General features: G+C 44.4%; 1 protein-coding gene across 5 annotated transcripts in view; it reads right to left on the minus strand.

The window, feature by feature from the left end:
* slc2a9l2 (solute carrier family 2 member 9, like 2) overlaps positions 1–16,338 on the minus strand; it is a 145,007-nt gene that overhangs the window by 85,656 nt on the left and 43,013 nt on the right. For all 5 annotated transcript variants that reach the window (XM_062524337.1, XM_062524338.1, XM_062524336.1 and 2 more), the window contains exon 7: positions 1,020–1,152. In XM_062524337.1, coding sequence (XP_062380321.1) covers positions 1,020–1,152 — 133 coding nt within the window. The remainder of the gene's footprint in view (positions 1–1,019; positions 1,153–16,338) is intronic.

Here is a 16,338-nt window from a genome sequence, read left to right on the forward strand (position 1 = left end):
CACACACTAACTCGCAGCAGTGAGCTGCCTTGATGCAGTGGCACTCAAGGAGCATACAGTATGTAACTCATGTTATATGTATGTTTATTTTATATTCTGTGCATCAACTTTGGTTTGTCTCTCATTTGCCCTCTCCATGTCTTTCTAGTAAAGGTCATGTGACCCTTATATGGCCGATACAGACTACACGATTTCAGTTTGATTTTGCCACAATCGTGTCGTGGCCGACACATTTTCTTTGTCATGTCTGAATATTCAAAGTCGGGAACGATGCTTGAAGGAGGAAGTGTCTTGTGATGTGACATATTCAACGACCCACGATGTATTGTCTGCGACATTCCACGGCGTTACGACCAAAAGTCGTAATCTCCTACGGCCCTGTGTTGACACAGACACTGTGACGACACGCGACGAGAAGGCTACGTTAGATGATCTTATCATGTGGCCAGTCTTACGACCAAGATGTGGCAAGATGTTGTGGTTCTCTGATCACCTAGTCTGACATGGTCAATCGTAAAAGATATTTGTGAAAGACAAAAAAAATGTGTAGCCTGTACAGGCCATTAGTTAGGGTATTCTACCTGGGACCGTAATATTAGGAAAATTTTGTGACATATGAGGAGTTTTAGACAAGATTCAAGTAAGAATGACCTACAGTACAGTATGTGATTTGCATCATGACCACGTAACTAACATGTATAACATGTCTTGAAGAATGTAGGGTTTGCTCCTTGGACATGCTGTTGGTTGTAACTTTCCCCGGCATTGTGAATAAACCTGTACAGCAATTTCCTGTGTATTAGGCGGATTGTGTGTAAGCTGCAGGACGGTGTTTTATGCAAGTTAAAAGAAACAAAACCATAGTGATACCATATTAACTGCGCCCATGTATTAAACTCATAGCTGAATACATTTTGCAAATCAATACTGTAAGCTGTGGCTAATTAGGAAATTACGGTAGTGTCCCTCACACCTGAGAGTGCCTGGAGGTTTTGACCCCACACACCCCCTGCCCTTACCTTTCTCTGCTCGGGCCTCGTCGCGTCTCTCCATCAGCAGGAAGCGAGGGCTCTCGGGCAGGAAGGGCAGCACACACAGCTGCAGCAGCGCCGGCACCGCCAGGAACGCAAACAGGAAGATCCACCTGGACTCCTGGTCCATCCCAGCAGAGAGAGAGAGAGAGAGAGAGGGGGGGAGACAGAGAGAGAGAGAGAGAGAGAGAGAGAGAGTGGGAGACAGAGAGAGAGAGAGAGAGAGAGAGAGAGAGTGGGAGACAGAGAGAGAGAGTCAGTTAGCAAAAAGAGAAGAAGAGTTCTGTCAAAATGCTGTGTTACTTACTTTGGTCCTACTTGATATAAAGTGTCCTTATTACATTAATCATCGTGTTAGTAGGCCTATATGGAACATCACTAGTCCTCAAATTGTCCCTCATTTCATCTTATAATAACATGTACCAATATTAAAAGTGCATTGCAGTTACTGTAGTACTTCTTTGTGATTCACTGAGTAATTGTAGTAATTTACGTAGCCCCTAAGTCAGATCTTAGCTAGTTAACATTTCAACTGCACACACAGTAGAATGTCCATCACTGATTCTCTTTGACAATCAATCATTGTATTTATATAGTTTATACTGGTAGGAAACACATTTGAATAAAAACATTCTCAGTCAGATAAACAAAACACCCATGGGCAACATTTTCTGAAGAAGATACTGCTGACTGCATGGCGCAATTTCGATAAGCGTTTTTATTAGTCTCTTTTTCTCATAGTGAAAGGTGATCAGATGGAAAGGGCCTTCCTAATTACCACGGAAATAGATAAACAAAAGGGACGTGAGTTGAATTGAATTGGCTCTCCTCCCTGCTTTCTGCCATGGTTTGAAGATAGGCAAACACTTTGAGCAAAATTTAAACACTCTCATTCAGCTGTGAAGAAAAGGACTGTTCCCTTTTCCCACTACCATTACCCTAAACTAAAAAGGTGGCACTGCAGAGGGTAATAATAAAGCTCACTGAAGGTCACAGTCAACCTACGCTTAGCAAGAGGAGCCATGAGAAACACACTGAGAGGCCTCAACCTAACAGTTACAGGCTGAAGGTTATCGTGCGTTTACCCTGATGTTGTAGTGGGGCCCACGTTCAAACAGATCAGAAACCTAACCATCGGAACGTTGACCGGGAGCTGGGCGTAACTGGGTCTAACTCCACTCAGTGCCCCTCATACTGTACAGTACGTCATGTCTGTTTGCTGTCTGTTAGAATTCATTGAATTTGTGGAAAGCGAGTGCGTAAGTGTGTGTGTGTGTGTGTGTGTGTGTGTGTGCATGGGCATGCGTGTGGGTGTGGGTGTGTCCTTTACATCTGTAAAAAAAAATAAAAATAAAAAAGAGACTGAAGGTCAGAGTGAAACCTGCTCCTATCCTTGTATTTCTCTGAGGACTGGGTGTTTTTCAGTCCAGCTTAAGAGTGAACTGGGCACACCAGGAAGCTCAGCACAATCGTATCTCGTTCAGCAAGGACACACACTCTCAAGGAGAGACCTGGACACATAACAGCGGATAGTTATGAATGCCTCTGTGTGTGTGTGTGTGTGTGTGTGTGTGTGTGTGTGTGTGTGTGTGTGTGTGTGTGTGTGTGTGTGTGTGTGTGTGTGTGTTTTAACCACAGATTAGGTCGGAACTGTGGGCTACCTTTGTTCATTCACACTAAACACCCGGGTGGACTCCTCCAGCAGCTTTACTGTGGCTTGCCACTGAGACAAACCCTCCTGAATCCCCACAGCTGCCACTCTGCAGGGGAGGCCATGGTGGCTCAATCAACCCTCTGCCTGCTCTGAACACCCACTCTATCAGCCCAGTGGGAAGTGGGATGCTCACTCCACACCCACAGGCAGCCAAGTGAGACTACAACACACCAGACAAATGACAGGATGAGGAAGACACAGACAGGGAGAAGGACGGCAACTGGGAGCAGGAAACTGTGTGTGTTTGTGAGAGAGAGAGATATGAGAGTGAGTGAGTGAAATATGAAATTGAGTCAGAGAGTGATACATGAGAATGAGTGAGAGGGAATAAGTGAGTGAGTGAGTGAGTGAGTGAGTGAGTGAGTGAGTGACTGACTGACTGACTGACTGACTGACTGACTGACTGACTGACTGACTGACTGCATGAGAGAATGAGTGAATGAGTATGGGAGAGAAAGAGTAAGTTAGATATGAGAGGCAGCACATCAGTGATCTCTTTCAGAGACCCCGAGAAATGTTTGCACTGACCTGGCACCCACCAAACAGCAAATCAATCTTAAGAAAACTCCCAGCTTAAAAGAACAATAACAACAAGCATCATCAAACGAGTGTCTACTTTTCTATTTTCGAAAGAAAATAAATTAAAATAAATGAATGAGAGGACACTGGGTAGAGAACAGGTCAACAAAGTCTACACAAACAACAATTTGTGCGTCATCTGAGTGTTGTCTCTGCAGGCAAGAGGGGCAGTTGAAAGCCACAGGTCATCTGGGGTGGGGTGGGGGGGTGTATGGGGGGGCTATGGGGGGGTCTGTTGTTGCAGGACAGGACACGGGTCGGTGACCTGAAACTTCAGGATCGATGATGTCAGGAGCATGAGTCAGCAGCACACAAAAGAGTGCTGACTCCCCCTACGGCAGACGAGTCCACTGCCTCAGTACTGTTGACGGTGCATGATGCTCTCTCTACACACACACACACACACACACACACACACACATACACACACACACACACACACACACACACACACTAAGAGAGAGAAAGAGACAGAGAAAAAGTGAGAGAGAAAGAGAGAGAGAAAGAGAGAGAAAGACAAATAAAAAAGTTCTACCGTTCTACATCATATGTGGGGTTGGGCTTTGTCTCTGTGGGGGTTGCTCATCATGCCAGCCCCTGTGGTTGTGAAGCGTGTGCCATTTGAAGCAAGAAATAGTCTTGAAATAGCGTAGCTGCTCTGGATCTCAGCCCTCCTAATCTCCTTACACAAAAGGCCCTCACTCGTCTTGCCCGCTGCCCATGCCTCCATCCTCTGCCTCTCTGCCTCTCTGCCTGCGTCTGGTGAAGCAGGAGAGCAAGGGTTCTGGGCCCAGAATCTCTCACGTTTGTTCTCCCAAGCCTTCAGTGCCGAGTGGCTGGGCAGCAGCCACTTCCTCCAAATCCGATGGCTCTTGGCTCTGTTTGTGTGTGTGTGTGTGTGTGTGTGTGTGTGTGTGTGTGTATTTGCTTGTGTGTGTATTTGTTTGTGTGTGTGTGTGTGTGTGTGTATGTGTGTATGTGTGTGTGTGGCTGCTGAGATCAAGTGCACGGGAGGGATGGACGTGATGTGAACGAAAAAAAGAGCTGGTCCGGGATTCCACATGCAAAAAAAATGCTCAAGAAGCGCTCTCGGAATGCCAGGGCCGGGTCTGCGCTAGTCGCGGATGGTCCGGAATGACGAATGCTCGAAATCTGCATGAGGAGCGCCGGGCGAGTCTCCGGCACAGACTTGGAGAGTCTCTCCGGCGTGGGTGGAATGTGCTGAAAAGCAAATGAGCAAAAGAGATTCCGGGGCACTGATGAGCTGGACACTACGGCCAGGAGGCAGGAGCTGAAATAATGAAGGATAACGCGCAGATGATTTCCTAGCGAACAATGGCAATTTCAGTCTCATTAGGAGCTATTCAATCATGCAATCATTCTATCTCCCGCAAACACTTCACGGAGTCCACTCACAGACCCAGAAGTGACATGCAATCTATGCAAAGGGTATATGCCATCCCTTCAAAAATAGCCTCTCCCTTCAAAAGATTGAGTGAAAAATGGAGAGCAGTTATTCAAATATCTTTGCAACTTGTAACTTTGTACATTTCTGGACATGTATGCAGACCTTGTGCATCATCATATGAATAGCCCATACATTTTAGTATTTACACTGTAGATCTGTTTGATTTCACAGAGGAGAGATAAGGAAACATCTCCTCAAGACATCCCCACTCACTCTGGTCTCCTGAACAGTTGTCCAGTTATTGGGCAACTCACGTGCCTTGTAAGTGCCCTAAGGGCATTCATTTCTGCTATCTACACTAACAGTTACATGGTGACCTAATGAGTCAGAATAAATAGCCGCAGGGAAGCTTTTACATTTCCTTGTATTCACTGAGAAGACACTCTTACCCCAAGCAACTATAAGGAATAACATCAGCTACACTGCTGACCTTAGGTAATTACTGCAACAATACATGTTATACTATGTACAATACATACTAACAGGGAGCAAGACTGAAGTACGTCATTATTTTCTTTCCTTCTCTGCAGTTTGCAAAGCTGCCGCATGGAGCTATTCGTATACATATCCTGTATTACATTATAATACATTACATTTAGCAGACACTTTTTTATTCCAAAGTGACTTACATGCTACAAGGGATTACATTACATTGTCCCCGGACCTACTTGGGGTTAAGTGCCTTGCTCAAGGGCGCAATGGTGGAAGCCGGGAATTGAACTGACAACTTTCAGGCTACTGCATGCTACATTAGCCCAGCTCCTTAACCACTACACTACCACCGCCCTGTAAATGTCTGTCTAACACAAAAGTGTTAAAATATCTACTGCAAGTGAAGCGGTGTTGCATTATTCCCTCCCTAAAACAAAGGAAAACACAACATTACGTTCATTGATTCTGCCTTGAGGTAAAACCAGTGGATGACTCACCACAGTTTTTTGCGACTGGGCAGCGAGCCAAGGAATCAGTGTTGAACCACCACGACCACTATAGCGCTATTGCAGAGCTATTGTATCTGTGCTGCTGCAAGATGTTACATGGTCAGGCTGACACTTTAATCTCATCGGTGTGCTCGGCTTGAGAGAGTGCCCATTCCCAAGCGTGCTTTAATTACATAATTATTCCCTGGCCACAGCGTATCACTTACACAGAGCTGTGAGATTATCTACTAGAGTCTTTTTTTCTTTTCTTTTTCTCAAGCTAAGACACGGGGCTCCCTTGAACAAGAGATGTATGGTAAGATCTCAATGGGATTCACATGGTAAAAAAAAAAAAGGATATATACATAAATAAAAATGCAGACGTCTTTTCAGGAGTACGAGCACATTCAATTTCATGTAACGATGAATTCAAGCGACAGATATGAGTTAAAGGACAACAGAGGACGCAGCCCTCTGGTAACAGAAGGAAACATGTTTTACGAGACAATGCACTTACTGCATGTGTTAGCAGGTAATGCAGAGATGTCACCAAGTAGAATATCATTTCTAAACGTGCATTGTATAACTACTCAAACAGTTAAATATACTGCAAAGGGGGAAGAGGAAGAGGAGCAGGAGGAGGAGGAAGATGAGGAGAGCTCACACTCCTCTCCCCCAGGCCACTATCTCCTCCTGTTCATTGGTCATACAGCACGCAAGCAGGAGATGCCTAAAGCATTGTCCACTGCTCTCTGGTCCTCAGCACATTAGGCACTGAAACACACATAAACAAGACGAGGATGAGGCGCAGCAGCAGCTCATACGGCTTAGTCCGTTCCCTTTCACCTCCCTCCCTAGTGCTGGCTGTCCCAGTCCAATTTAAAAAGTGCTGATAAACACCACAACTCTCTAATGATAACACTGATCTAGTTTAGATGAAGGCCAGAGAATGAACTACACACAAAAAAAAACTAATAATAATAAACAGCAATACAACAAACTGTTAGCGCAGCAGCCCCTATTAGTGCTAATTTGCCATATCCACTGTGATCATCAATCACTTCAGTTCCATTACATGCATGCAGATGCAGATCCTATCCTCAAAGGAGTGGTTATGAACCAACTGCGGTTCATCTAAGGACAGCCCAACCCACATATGAGACTAGTTCTACCAAGGCCAATGCAGTGGAGAAGGAACCAACAGAGATGCTGGAGTCACTGTCATCTCAGTTGTCGTGACAACCTGAGACAATTACAAACATGACAACATCATGATTATGCCATGCAATATTCATTTGAGAACGGATAAACACGGCCATGCGCTGTCACAAACATTACGCGCGTGCAAAGTGCCGCCGCCCCACATAGATGCTCATCTAGCATCATCCAACAACAGCACACTTTGACACCGAATCACAAACAGAACAAGCAAGAAGACTTTGAGCTGAATACAAATGTGGTAACTCAGTGGTAAGCACCAAAGATCCTTTACAATACAATTCCATATAGATAGTACAGTAGGTATAGGCAAACAGGGTATTGCGACTCACGGCCTGGTGGGTGCGTTAGTTCCAAGAGTATCTCAGTCCTTCAGTCAAAAAGAGAACTCACACACCAATGTTGCCGATGCAAGTTTAATCCAACAAGTGAGGAGTGTGAAGTGCTACCCTAGTGCAAAATGCTTGCTGTCCCATTCAGACCATCATCAGTGCAAAAACATATATTATATAGTATATTAATGTATATGAGGCACATAAAAAAAAGACGCTAGCATATGACAAAAGTAATCTGGACGTAGATTATGCTGATGGTTAATCTGGCAGCCTTTCCTGAATTCTATCTACAGGAGCTGACATTCAGGGGTCCAGGGGAATTATGGGTGAATATTTGAATGGAGCGCTACCTGCATGTTAATAAATCAATTCCACAGCTTACCATACTTTCCCAACTATTAGCCGCCGCTTATACATTGATTTTGTAAACTTTCTGCAGCTATGAGGTTAATACATGGGGGCAGTTAATATGGCAGTAATATGGTTTTGCTTCTTTTAACTTGCATAAAAAAACCTGTCCTGTGCAAATGACTGTAAACATTAGTGTTGGTGAATCTGCGCTCGCACATTTACACTGGTGAAGGCAACAGCAGAAGCTTGCTACTGAAATCCACCATTTTCTTTCCACAGAGACCCACATGAAGGAAAGAACGAAAGGAGAGACCGGCCAGCACAGCAAGGTAATTGTGGAGCAAATTGAACTCAATTGTGTCACACATTAATCCTTTCAGGAGAGTACTATGGAGGTGGTTTACAAGGTCAATAAATTCATTTGCCTTGCAGCCGAAAGAAGAAAGTAGAGAAGCCTAACTGGACTACAACCATTATAGCCCTCTTACATGGACCCTTTTAAAGTCATTATCTATTGATTCCATTGGAGGATAGAGCTGAACGTACAGAGGTGAATTGTAATTTCTGCCTCTTTGTGTACAATGGAAGAGGTGAAAGCCCTTGGTCGAATTCAGTTGTTGTGAAGGACAAAAGCAATAGTGTCAATTGACACGAAGGCTGTGAAGTGTGACCAAGTTGTGAAGTGTAACCAAGTTATTTACAAATTACAAGCATAAACTGAGACAGATGTCACTATAAAACAGAAGATGAATTTTGTCTTTTGGTTTTGGGATTGTCCAATGACATGTGGACACACACACACACACACACACACACACACACACACACACACACACACACAAAACATGCAAATTGAATGTTCACACTTGACACACCTCCTCATATCTGGGAAAAAGAGTGAAAAAAAATAAAGTAGATAGACATACTGGCACACCCCCCCCCCCACACACACACACACACACACTTTCAGGCCTCTGTTTATTAAACTAATGGATTTCTGCTGCGTAGTCAAAGGGCTATTCAGCGGTAGGCACTGAGGGTGGGCCAACAGGGTGAGCTGGCTCGCTCTCATCTAGACTTGGCATGCTGATAAAACAATCCAATTAGGAAACAACGGGTAGCCCCAAAGAATCATTAATCACTTAAAAGGCATTGATAGACTCTCCCCTCTGCTCCAGAAACAACCGGCTCGAAGAAAGACCAGCAAGCGCCCACTGCCAACACCCACCCCTCCGTGGTGGTCACACAATCGTGCAACCCCATCCCCCATCCCAACTATGCAACAACAACAACAACAAACGATTTCTGTATTTAAGTGTGTGAGGAGGAGGGAGGGAGAGGAGGAATGTGATGCCGTGATAAAGAGGGACTGTTCCATTTCGGGTAGCGGTTTCTGCTGCCGCAGTGGTGTCATTAGAGATCACACTGGGGTTGGGAATGGTCTCATTACACAGTGACACAGGGGGACAGGGAATCTGCCATGCTCCTCGCGATGGCTGCGGGGCACATGATATGAAAAGTGCGTGGGAGGGAGAGGGGTGGCGTAACTTCTGCCAACCACCTCTCTCACCCCCAACACACACACACACACACACACACACACACACACACACACGCGCGCGCACACACACACACACACACACACACACACACACACACAATCCTCCTCACCCTGTGCATGGATCTTCATTAATACTGCAAGAGGCAAACGGTGGAGATTAACAAAATGAGGAGAAGAGAGAACGGTGTGAAATGGAGCAGTCAAGATAACCCCCTCCACCCACACACACACACACACACACACACACACACACACACTTTCATGATCTCATTTAAAATAATAAGAGGAAGAGAAGGCAAAGGGATGCGCTTGCGTGCCTACCTGAGAACCTCACTAATACCTGTGGCCTGCTTGATGAGATGACAGTTCCATTACTGTTCTGACAGCACGTGCTATCCAGCAGTTTGACATGTTTAACAGGAAAAGCATTGCAGAACAGTGTGTTTATTTAGTATAACTGGATCAGATAGATCTATGAAATACGTAAGGGATAATGTATGGAGCGCCGGTCCTTATTGGGAAAATAAGTAAGTCCTGACAGGGACAAGGTTTTGCCTCACCGTGAAGGGACTTATTTTCCTCATAATGACCGGGGTTCCATACATTACCCCGATTATTATACGGCTACTTCCCAAAACAAACAAACAAACAAACTCTACATGATGTCTCTTTACGTTCATTTGTTACTATCTCGCTTCGGCTTTTGCTGAAAGACAAGTTTCTCAGCACACGCTGAACTTGAATCAAACATTCTTTCACTTTTGAGTTGAGTTCTATTGCAAGAAGAGACTGGACTACTTGAGGAGTGATATGAAAGATGTAAATACTGGTTAGTATTAGTTAGGGCTTCGAGCTTGTAACCGGAGGGTTACCGGTTCGATCCCCGACCAGTCCACGGCTGAAGCGCCCTTGAGCAAGGCATCTAATCCCTTACTGCTCCCCGAGCGCTGCTGTTGGGCAGGCAGCTCACTGCTCTGGGTTAGTGTGTGCTTCACCTCACTGTGTTCACTTATTCACGAATTGGGATAAATGCAGAGACCAAATTTCCCTCATGGGATAAAAAAAAAAAGAAAAGAAGTATAAATCAGAGACACAAACCCTGTTGCCACTGACAGTGGTAAATGGTCTACTAGCATTGTAAAGAAGTATAAGAATGTGTGAAGAGATGATAGATAGATAGATAGATAGATAGATACTGTAGATAGATAGATAGATATGGTGCTATAAGGAGCATCAGGAAGCAGCAGGTTCTTTCATGGCAAATGCGATCTTTGGAGAGACACAATAAGGAGGAAGGATGAAATAAGGCTTCAGTTAAGGGGAAGGTTCTGATGTTCACAGTGGAGGAGAAACAGGGAAATGAGAATTGTGTGTGTTGATGAGATGTGTGGCACCCAGTCAGTCAGTCAGTCAGTCATCAGCCACCTGTCACTTTTCCCACTCCACCTTCTCTGCTATCAGCTTTCAGAAACATCATCCACCTTCAACCTTCAAACCACACAACTCCCTCAAACCCCCCCTCTCTCTCTCTCTCTCTCTCTCTCTCTCTCTCTCTCTCTCTCTCTCTCTCTCTCTCTCTCTCTCTCTCTCTCTCTCTCTCTCGCTCTCTCTCTCTCTCTCTTTCTCTCTCTCTTTCACACACACACACACACACACACACACACACACACACACACACACACACACACACACACACACACACACACACACACACACACACACACACACACACACATACATACACACACACACACACACACACACACACACACACACACACACACACACACACGCCTTCAGGAAAAATTCAATGTGAAATGTCACGCTTTTTGACAATTACTCTTCATAACTATATCAGCAGATTGCCCTGCAGTCTGCACCTTTCCTCCCTTGGCTCACCCCGCCATTTCATTAACCTGTGCAATCTGCTGGGAATTTAGTGGGGAGAGGAAAAGGTGTGTGTGTGTGTGTGTGTGTGTGTGTGTGTGTGTGTGTGTGTGTGTGTGTGTGTGTGTGTGTCCAAACAGAGAGACACGGTTTCCGGTCACGACAGAAAATTGAGAAATATTCAAAGTGCCTACTACCAGAGGTTTGCTAACTGTCTCCCGGTGGTGAAAAATTGGCTGCCCTGCTAGCACAGGGACGAGGATTAGATGTTACTGCCAAATACGTTACTGCCAGGGTCAGCGACTAAAGGAAATACTACTGTACACGTGCAGACTTGCAAGGCAGTCAACACAACTTCCGCCTTTGTCACCAGCACACTAGAGAATGTTTGGCTCAAACAGCGAAGACTAACTGATCCCTGGCACACTGAATGACGTACGGCCACGGTCTCCACTGGCTGTTGTGGAGACAGGCTGGCAACTAAGGACCTGCGAGACATTCACTGACCGAATGACATCAGACTGACAAGCGCTGCGAGCTTAAACTTCCGCAAGGCCGACGTGTGCTCTTTCGGAGCTCTGTCGATGCAGCGGGTGGAAGGCAGTCTTCCTTGGAGAAGATAATCACTAACCAACAGATTAATAAAACACCTCCGGTTGTTTCTGTCAAGGTGTGATATTTCTGCAAAGTTCACATTTTTTAGCCCTTGCTATTTCCTCCCAGATTCAGAGCTGCAAAGCTACAGCACAGGTCGAGGTGACACAGGAGGTGATTTATGAAGTCCCTGTGAGTAGGCAATGGCTGACAGTCCACAGGCCACTTCTTTGATAAATGCCACCGAATCATAGGAACTGTTTCCGGCCACCCGTTCCGGCCTCCAAATGGATTTGGCGACAGATACAAAGCAATGAACTTTAAAAGTCAATCTAGTCTTCATGTAAAAAAGTAAGTCAAATAACTGGGTAACACTTTATTTTAATGTGTCGCTGTTACAGTGTATCTACCTAATTAGGTACAATGGTACAACCTGTGTAACAACATGTACTAGCATGTACTAGCATTGTACTTGCACCCTGTATTTGTGGGTCCTACATATAGTTGTTACATTGTAATACCAAGTGCTTTTACGTTCACGTCTCAGATGGTATCGACCAACCGCTCTGACTCAAAATCTATAAACATTGGTGTTCTTTCATTATTTACACTTTCATTCTGTCTCCCAATTTGAGTTACTGATAAGGGGAGTAAAGGAACAACAAACAATTTAGGTGCAAAACGTTCAATACTGATGTGTACCAAATGTACCGAATTCAAACTTTACCAGTTATCAATAGGCTTTTTTGCATGTGTACTATGCTTCAAATTCAAGTTCTCACACAAACATACTAAGTCGAGGACCATACATCAGTTTAGCCAATTAACGCCAAAAAAACATTTGACGCCAAACGCTAGTCCTGTTGCACATCAGCAATATTGTCTGTAAATGTTAGGCTTGCAGCGCCTACAGGCTTACCATTCCGAGATTTAACTGAACTGTGACTTCAGAACTGAGGTACACACCAAACCATAATCTAGCTGTATGTTATACCCCCATTCCTGATGGTGTTTGACCTCTGTGTCAGAAATGATGTGGTTGTTCAAAGGGGTTCAGTAAGGGTTCAATGGATGAGGTGTGTCATTTGAACCAGAATTTGAAACAAAATGACCTACAAAATTCAGTTATCTGTTCCTGTTCCTTTCAGATGTCCTGACCTCAACATACAGCTAATTTTGCCTCAGTATAACGGATCTCATACACAGGGCTTTTCCAAAAGAAGGATGTCTGACCTGAAGACCTCTGAGGTACTGTAGATGACTGAATTCTGCATCAGTTCTCTCGTACAATACAGGGCCTTTTGTAGGTCACAATTTGGCCAATGACGATGTAAAAAGTATAGTATAACATATATAGTTATAATATATAGAATAATAAGTTCTGCATAACATAATGGTGAAGGGAACTGATAAACTCCTCCACACTGATAAACTCCTCCACATTGCCATGCCTTTGAGTCATCTCAAGAAATAGCACCGCACTTTACCTATACGTGCTGCTATTCTGAGACGCTCTGATTTGTTTTTTATTTATTTATCTATCTTTATTCATTTATTTTCTTTTTGTTTTCAGGAAGGATAGGGCCTACTATCACTATAGTAGTTGGTCAGTTATGAGACCTGAGTTATTATTTCATTCTCCTCATACTCACGTGGCGAGAGCATGACAAGTAAAGTATCTACTGTATCTATCAAGGTATTTACGGATGATGTATTCCATAAAAATACATTTAGCAATTTCATGTCTTTCTGTCATTTTCTGTCAAGCTATCAAGAAAAACACTGTGAATAATCTGTAGTAATATTAAATACATTTTATAACATTAAAGGTACATTATGTAGGATTTTGAGTGTTTTAGTACCTCAAATCAACGTCTTCATTCATAAATAGATCCTCTTTGGTGTAAAATAACATATGCCAATGATCTGACTTGTCCTCATGGCCGAAGAATCACTTCCCGGCATTTACATTGAAAGGGACGTTACCGGAAGACTTCACTGATCTATAAAGAATAGTATTCTTTATAGATCAGTGGAAGACTTCCATGTCTTTCCGGTGTATGAACGGCCGAGAGGGACACACTACCTGTTAATACCGCTGGGGAAAACGCGTTTCACGTTACACAGAGAAGCAGCGTGAAGACGGACATTTCGGCCAATTAAGACTGCAGATTCGTAAAGAAACGCAAGCACCCACCTCATAAGTGTATCTAAATTAACTATGTACCAAACATGACATTTTACCGTGACTCGAGGAGCTGTAACCAACTTGTAAGGTTGCGTGTACAAAACCGCTAGCTTAGCTAGCGAACATCCCTACCCATTAGCTGCTAACGCCTTTGGTGCAAACGTTAGCTCGCTAGCTCGGTTAACAGGCTAAATAAAATGGTTTATTGTGTCTGAAAGTGTGTTTTATTGGTATCACACACAAGTAACGACAATGGGGAAGTTTCGGTTTTATGTTATTTCAGGTTAGTTTGCAACAACAAGTTTAACCACAGTCCTTAGCTACCTAGCTAGCCAGCCTGACTAGCCCTTCACATTGACTTTCTATGTACTGTGCTACTGCTAGCTAGCTATTGTGCTTAGCTCGGTTAACAGGCAAAGTGAAATAATTTACGTGTCCGAAAGTGAGCTTTATATTTTATTTTATTTTATTATTGGCATCACACACAAGCAACGACAATAGAGAAAAGTAGGAGAAAACTAGGAGACTGGAACTAGGGCCATTGATAGATAGATACTTTATTGATCCCCAAGGGGAAATTGTCTTGGTAGATTCACGAGATGAACCTTATGCTACAACAACCTGAATGCTTTGCAACGGCTTGCAAATGCTGGCAACGTTTAATCATAGACAGTAAAAGATAATTTCATTTAATTCACACCTCTGCAACAGTTTTGTCTCGTCGCAGATCTTTGAGTTATGTTTTTGAATTTGACGTGAGATGGCTACCGTAGTCTCTATAGACTGCGATATAATCCCCAACCGCTAGATGGGAGAATTTCACAATGAAATTTCCTTAGGCTTACACAGTGTCCATTTAATAATGTATACATCAGCCAATAAAATATATTTCTATTCAAACTCTCACAGAATGGGGATGGAAAAGAGACCCCAAAGCCAGGTAAAGTTATACACATATTAGATGAATAGGAGCTATTGCCACAGATTCAGGATTTTCAAAACTTGACCCTCAATGCGTCATTGAACACTGTGCAATCTGATAGCTGGTGTCAGAGACCTTTGTGTCAGTCACTGAGTCAGAGTCATTTGTGCCATTCGTGGAGCAGTGCCATTATGTTTTTGCCAGTGAAGCCTGGAATGGGAGCTTATGGCGTAGAAAATTAGGAAGGACTCCACATGCAAGGCTTAATAGTGGGGAGATTAGCAGGCGATTCGGGGGTTGCAAGTGCCCTTGAAAACGTTGACATCTCTAACACACTGCCATGGCCTGCTAATGAAGTGTCAGATCAATTATGCAGGGTGACGGAGATGGAGCATTTACTAAGAGTGAGGTAAAGATTAGTGTGGGAGAACACACACAGACACACGCACACACGTGCACACACACACACACACACAGACGCACACACACACACACACACACACACACGCACAGACACACACACACACGCACACGCACACACAGACACACACACACACACACACACACACACACACGCACACACACGCACACACACGCACACGCACACACACACATCAAATGTTTCCACCTGTGGACTGCAGCAAGGGGGCACACACATGGTGAGAATTGATGATCCTGAGTGGACTCGTCCAACCCAGCCACTGACCTGTGGGCTAAAAGGCACCCCAAAAGCTGGACCACCAATAACGACGCCCCCAGGGCTATCCCGAAGGCCATATTGCCCAAAGCAAGCCTACCAGCAGCTGACATTTTACAAACCAGGTAAAACAGGGCACAGCCACTCCAACTAATTAGTGTTCGACTAAAGAGAGTCTGCTGGTCAATTGATGTTTGGACACAGACTGGGAAGGTGCACTTCCCCATAATTTCACTGGCCGAGTCCCTTTTTGTACACTGGCAGTGAAGGGGAGAGATTAAATTTTGTCTGTGCCAAATGTGCCTTGGCCACTCACACAAATACAAAAACAATCTTCACATAGGTCTCACTCCAGAATATGACAGCATCCCATATGAGGGAGCTACATTCCGAACACGTAGTGACATGCACAGACCCTACCACTGTTTGCTTATAACTTATGCATGTGTTAAGACAGAAAGCCGTCTTACATGAGAATGTCATGGTGGAATTAAAAATAGCCCACAATGTCCTTGCAGAGAGCAGCACGGTGGTCAGAAACATGCACTTCGTTTGACAGAAGCATATGTTATGATCAGGTGGTGTAGGACAAGGCACATCCATTCAGGCACAATGCCGTGTCAAGCCTTGTCCCACTTCTAACTGCACTGCATGAGAAATGGCTTGAGACAGTCTGAAATATGTCAGATCCTGTATGTCTTCCTGTGGAATTGAAAACTCAAGAGATTCAGCCGTGGTGTACTGGTTAGGGCTTCGGGCTTGTAACCGGAGGGTTGCCGGTTCGATCCCTGACCAGTCCACCACGGCTGAAGTGCCCTTGAGCAAGGCACCTAACCCCTCACTGCTCCCCGAGCGCCGCTGGTTGGGCAGGCA

The sequence above is a fragment of the Sardina pilchardus genome, chromosome 21, assembly GCF_963854185.1.
Source record: "Sardina pilchardus chromosome 21, fSarPil1.1, whole genome shotgun sequence".
In the NCBI taxonomy this organism is placed as follows: Eukaryota; Metazoa; Chordata; class Actinopteri; order Clupeiformes; family Clupeidae; genus Sardina; species Sardina pilchardus.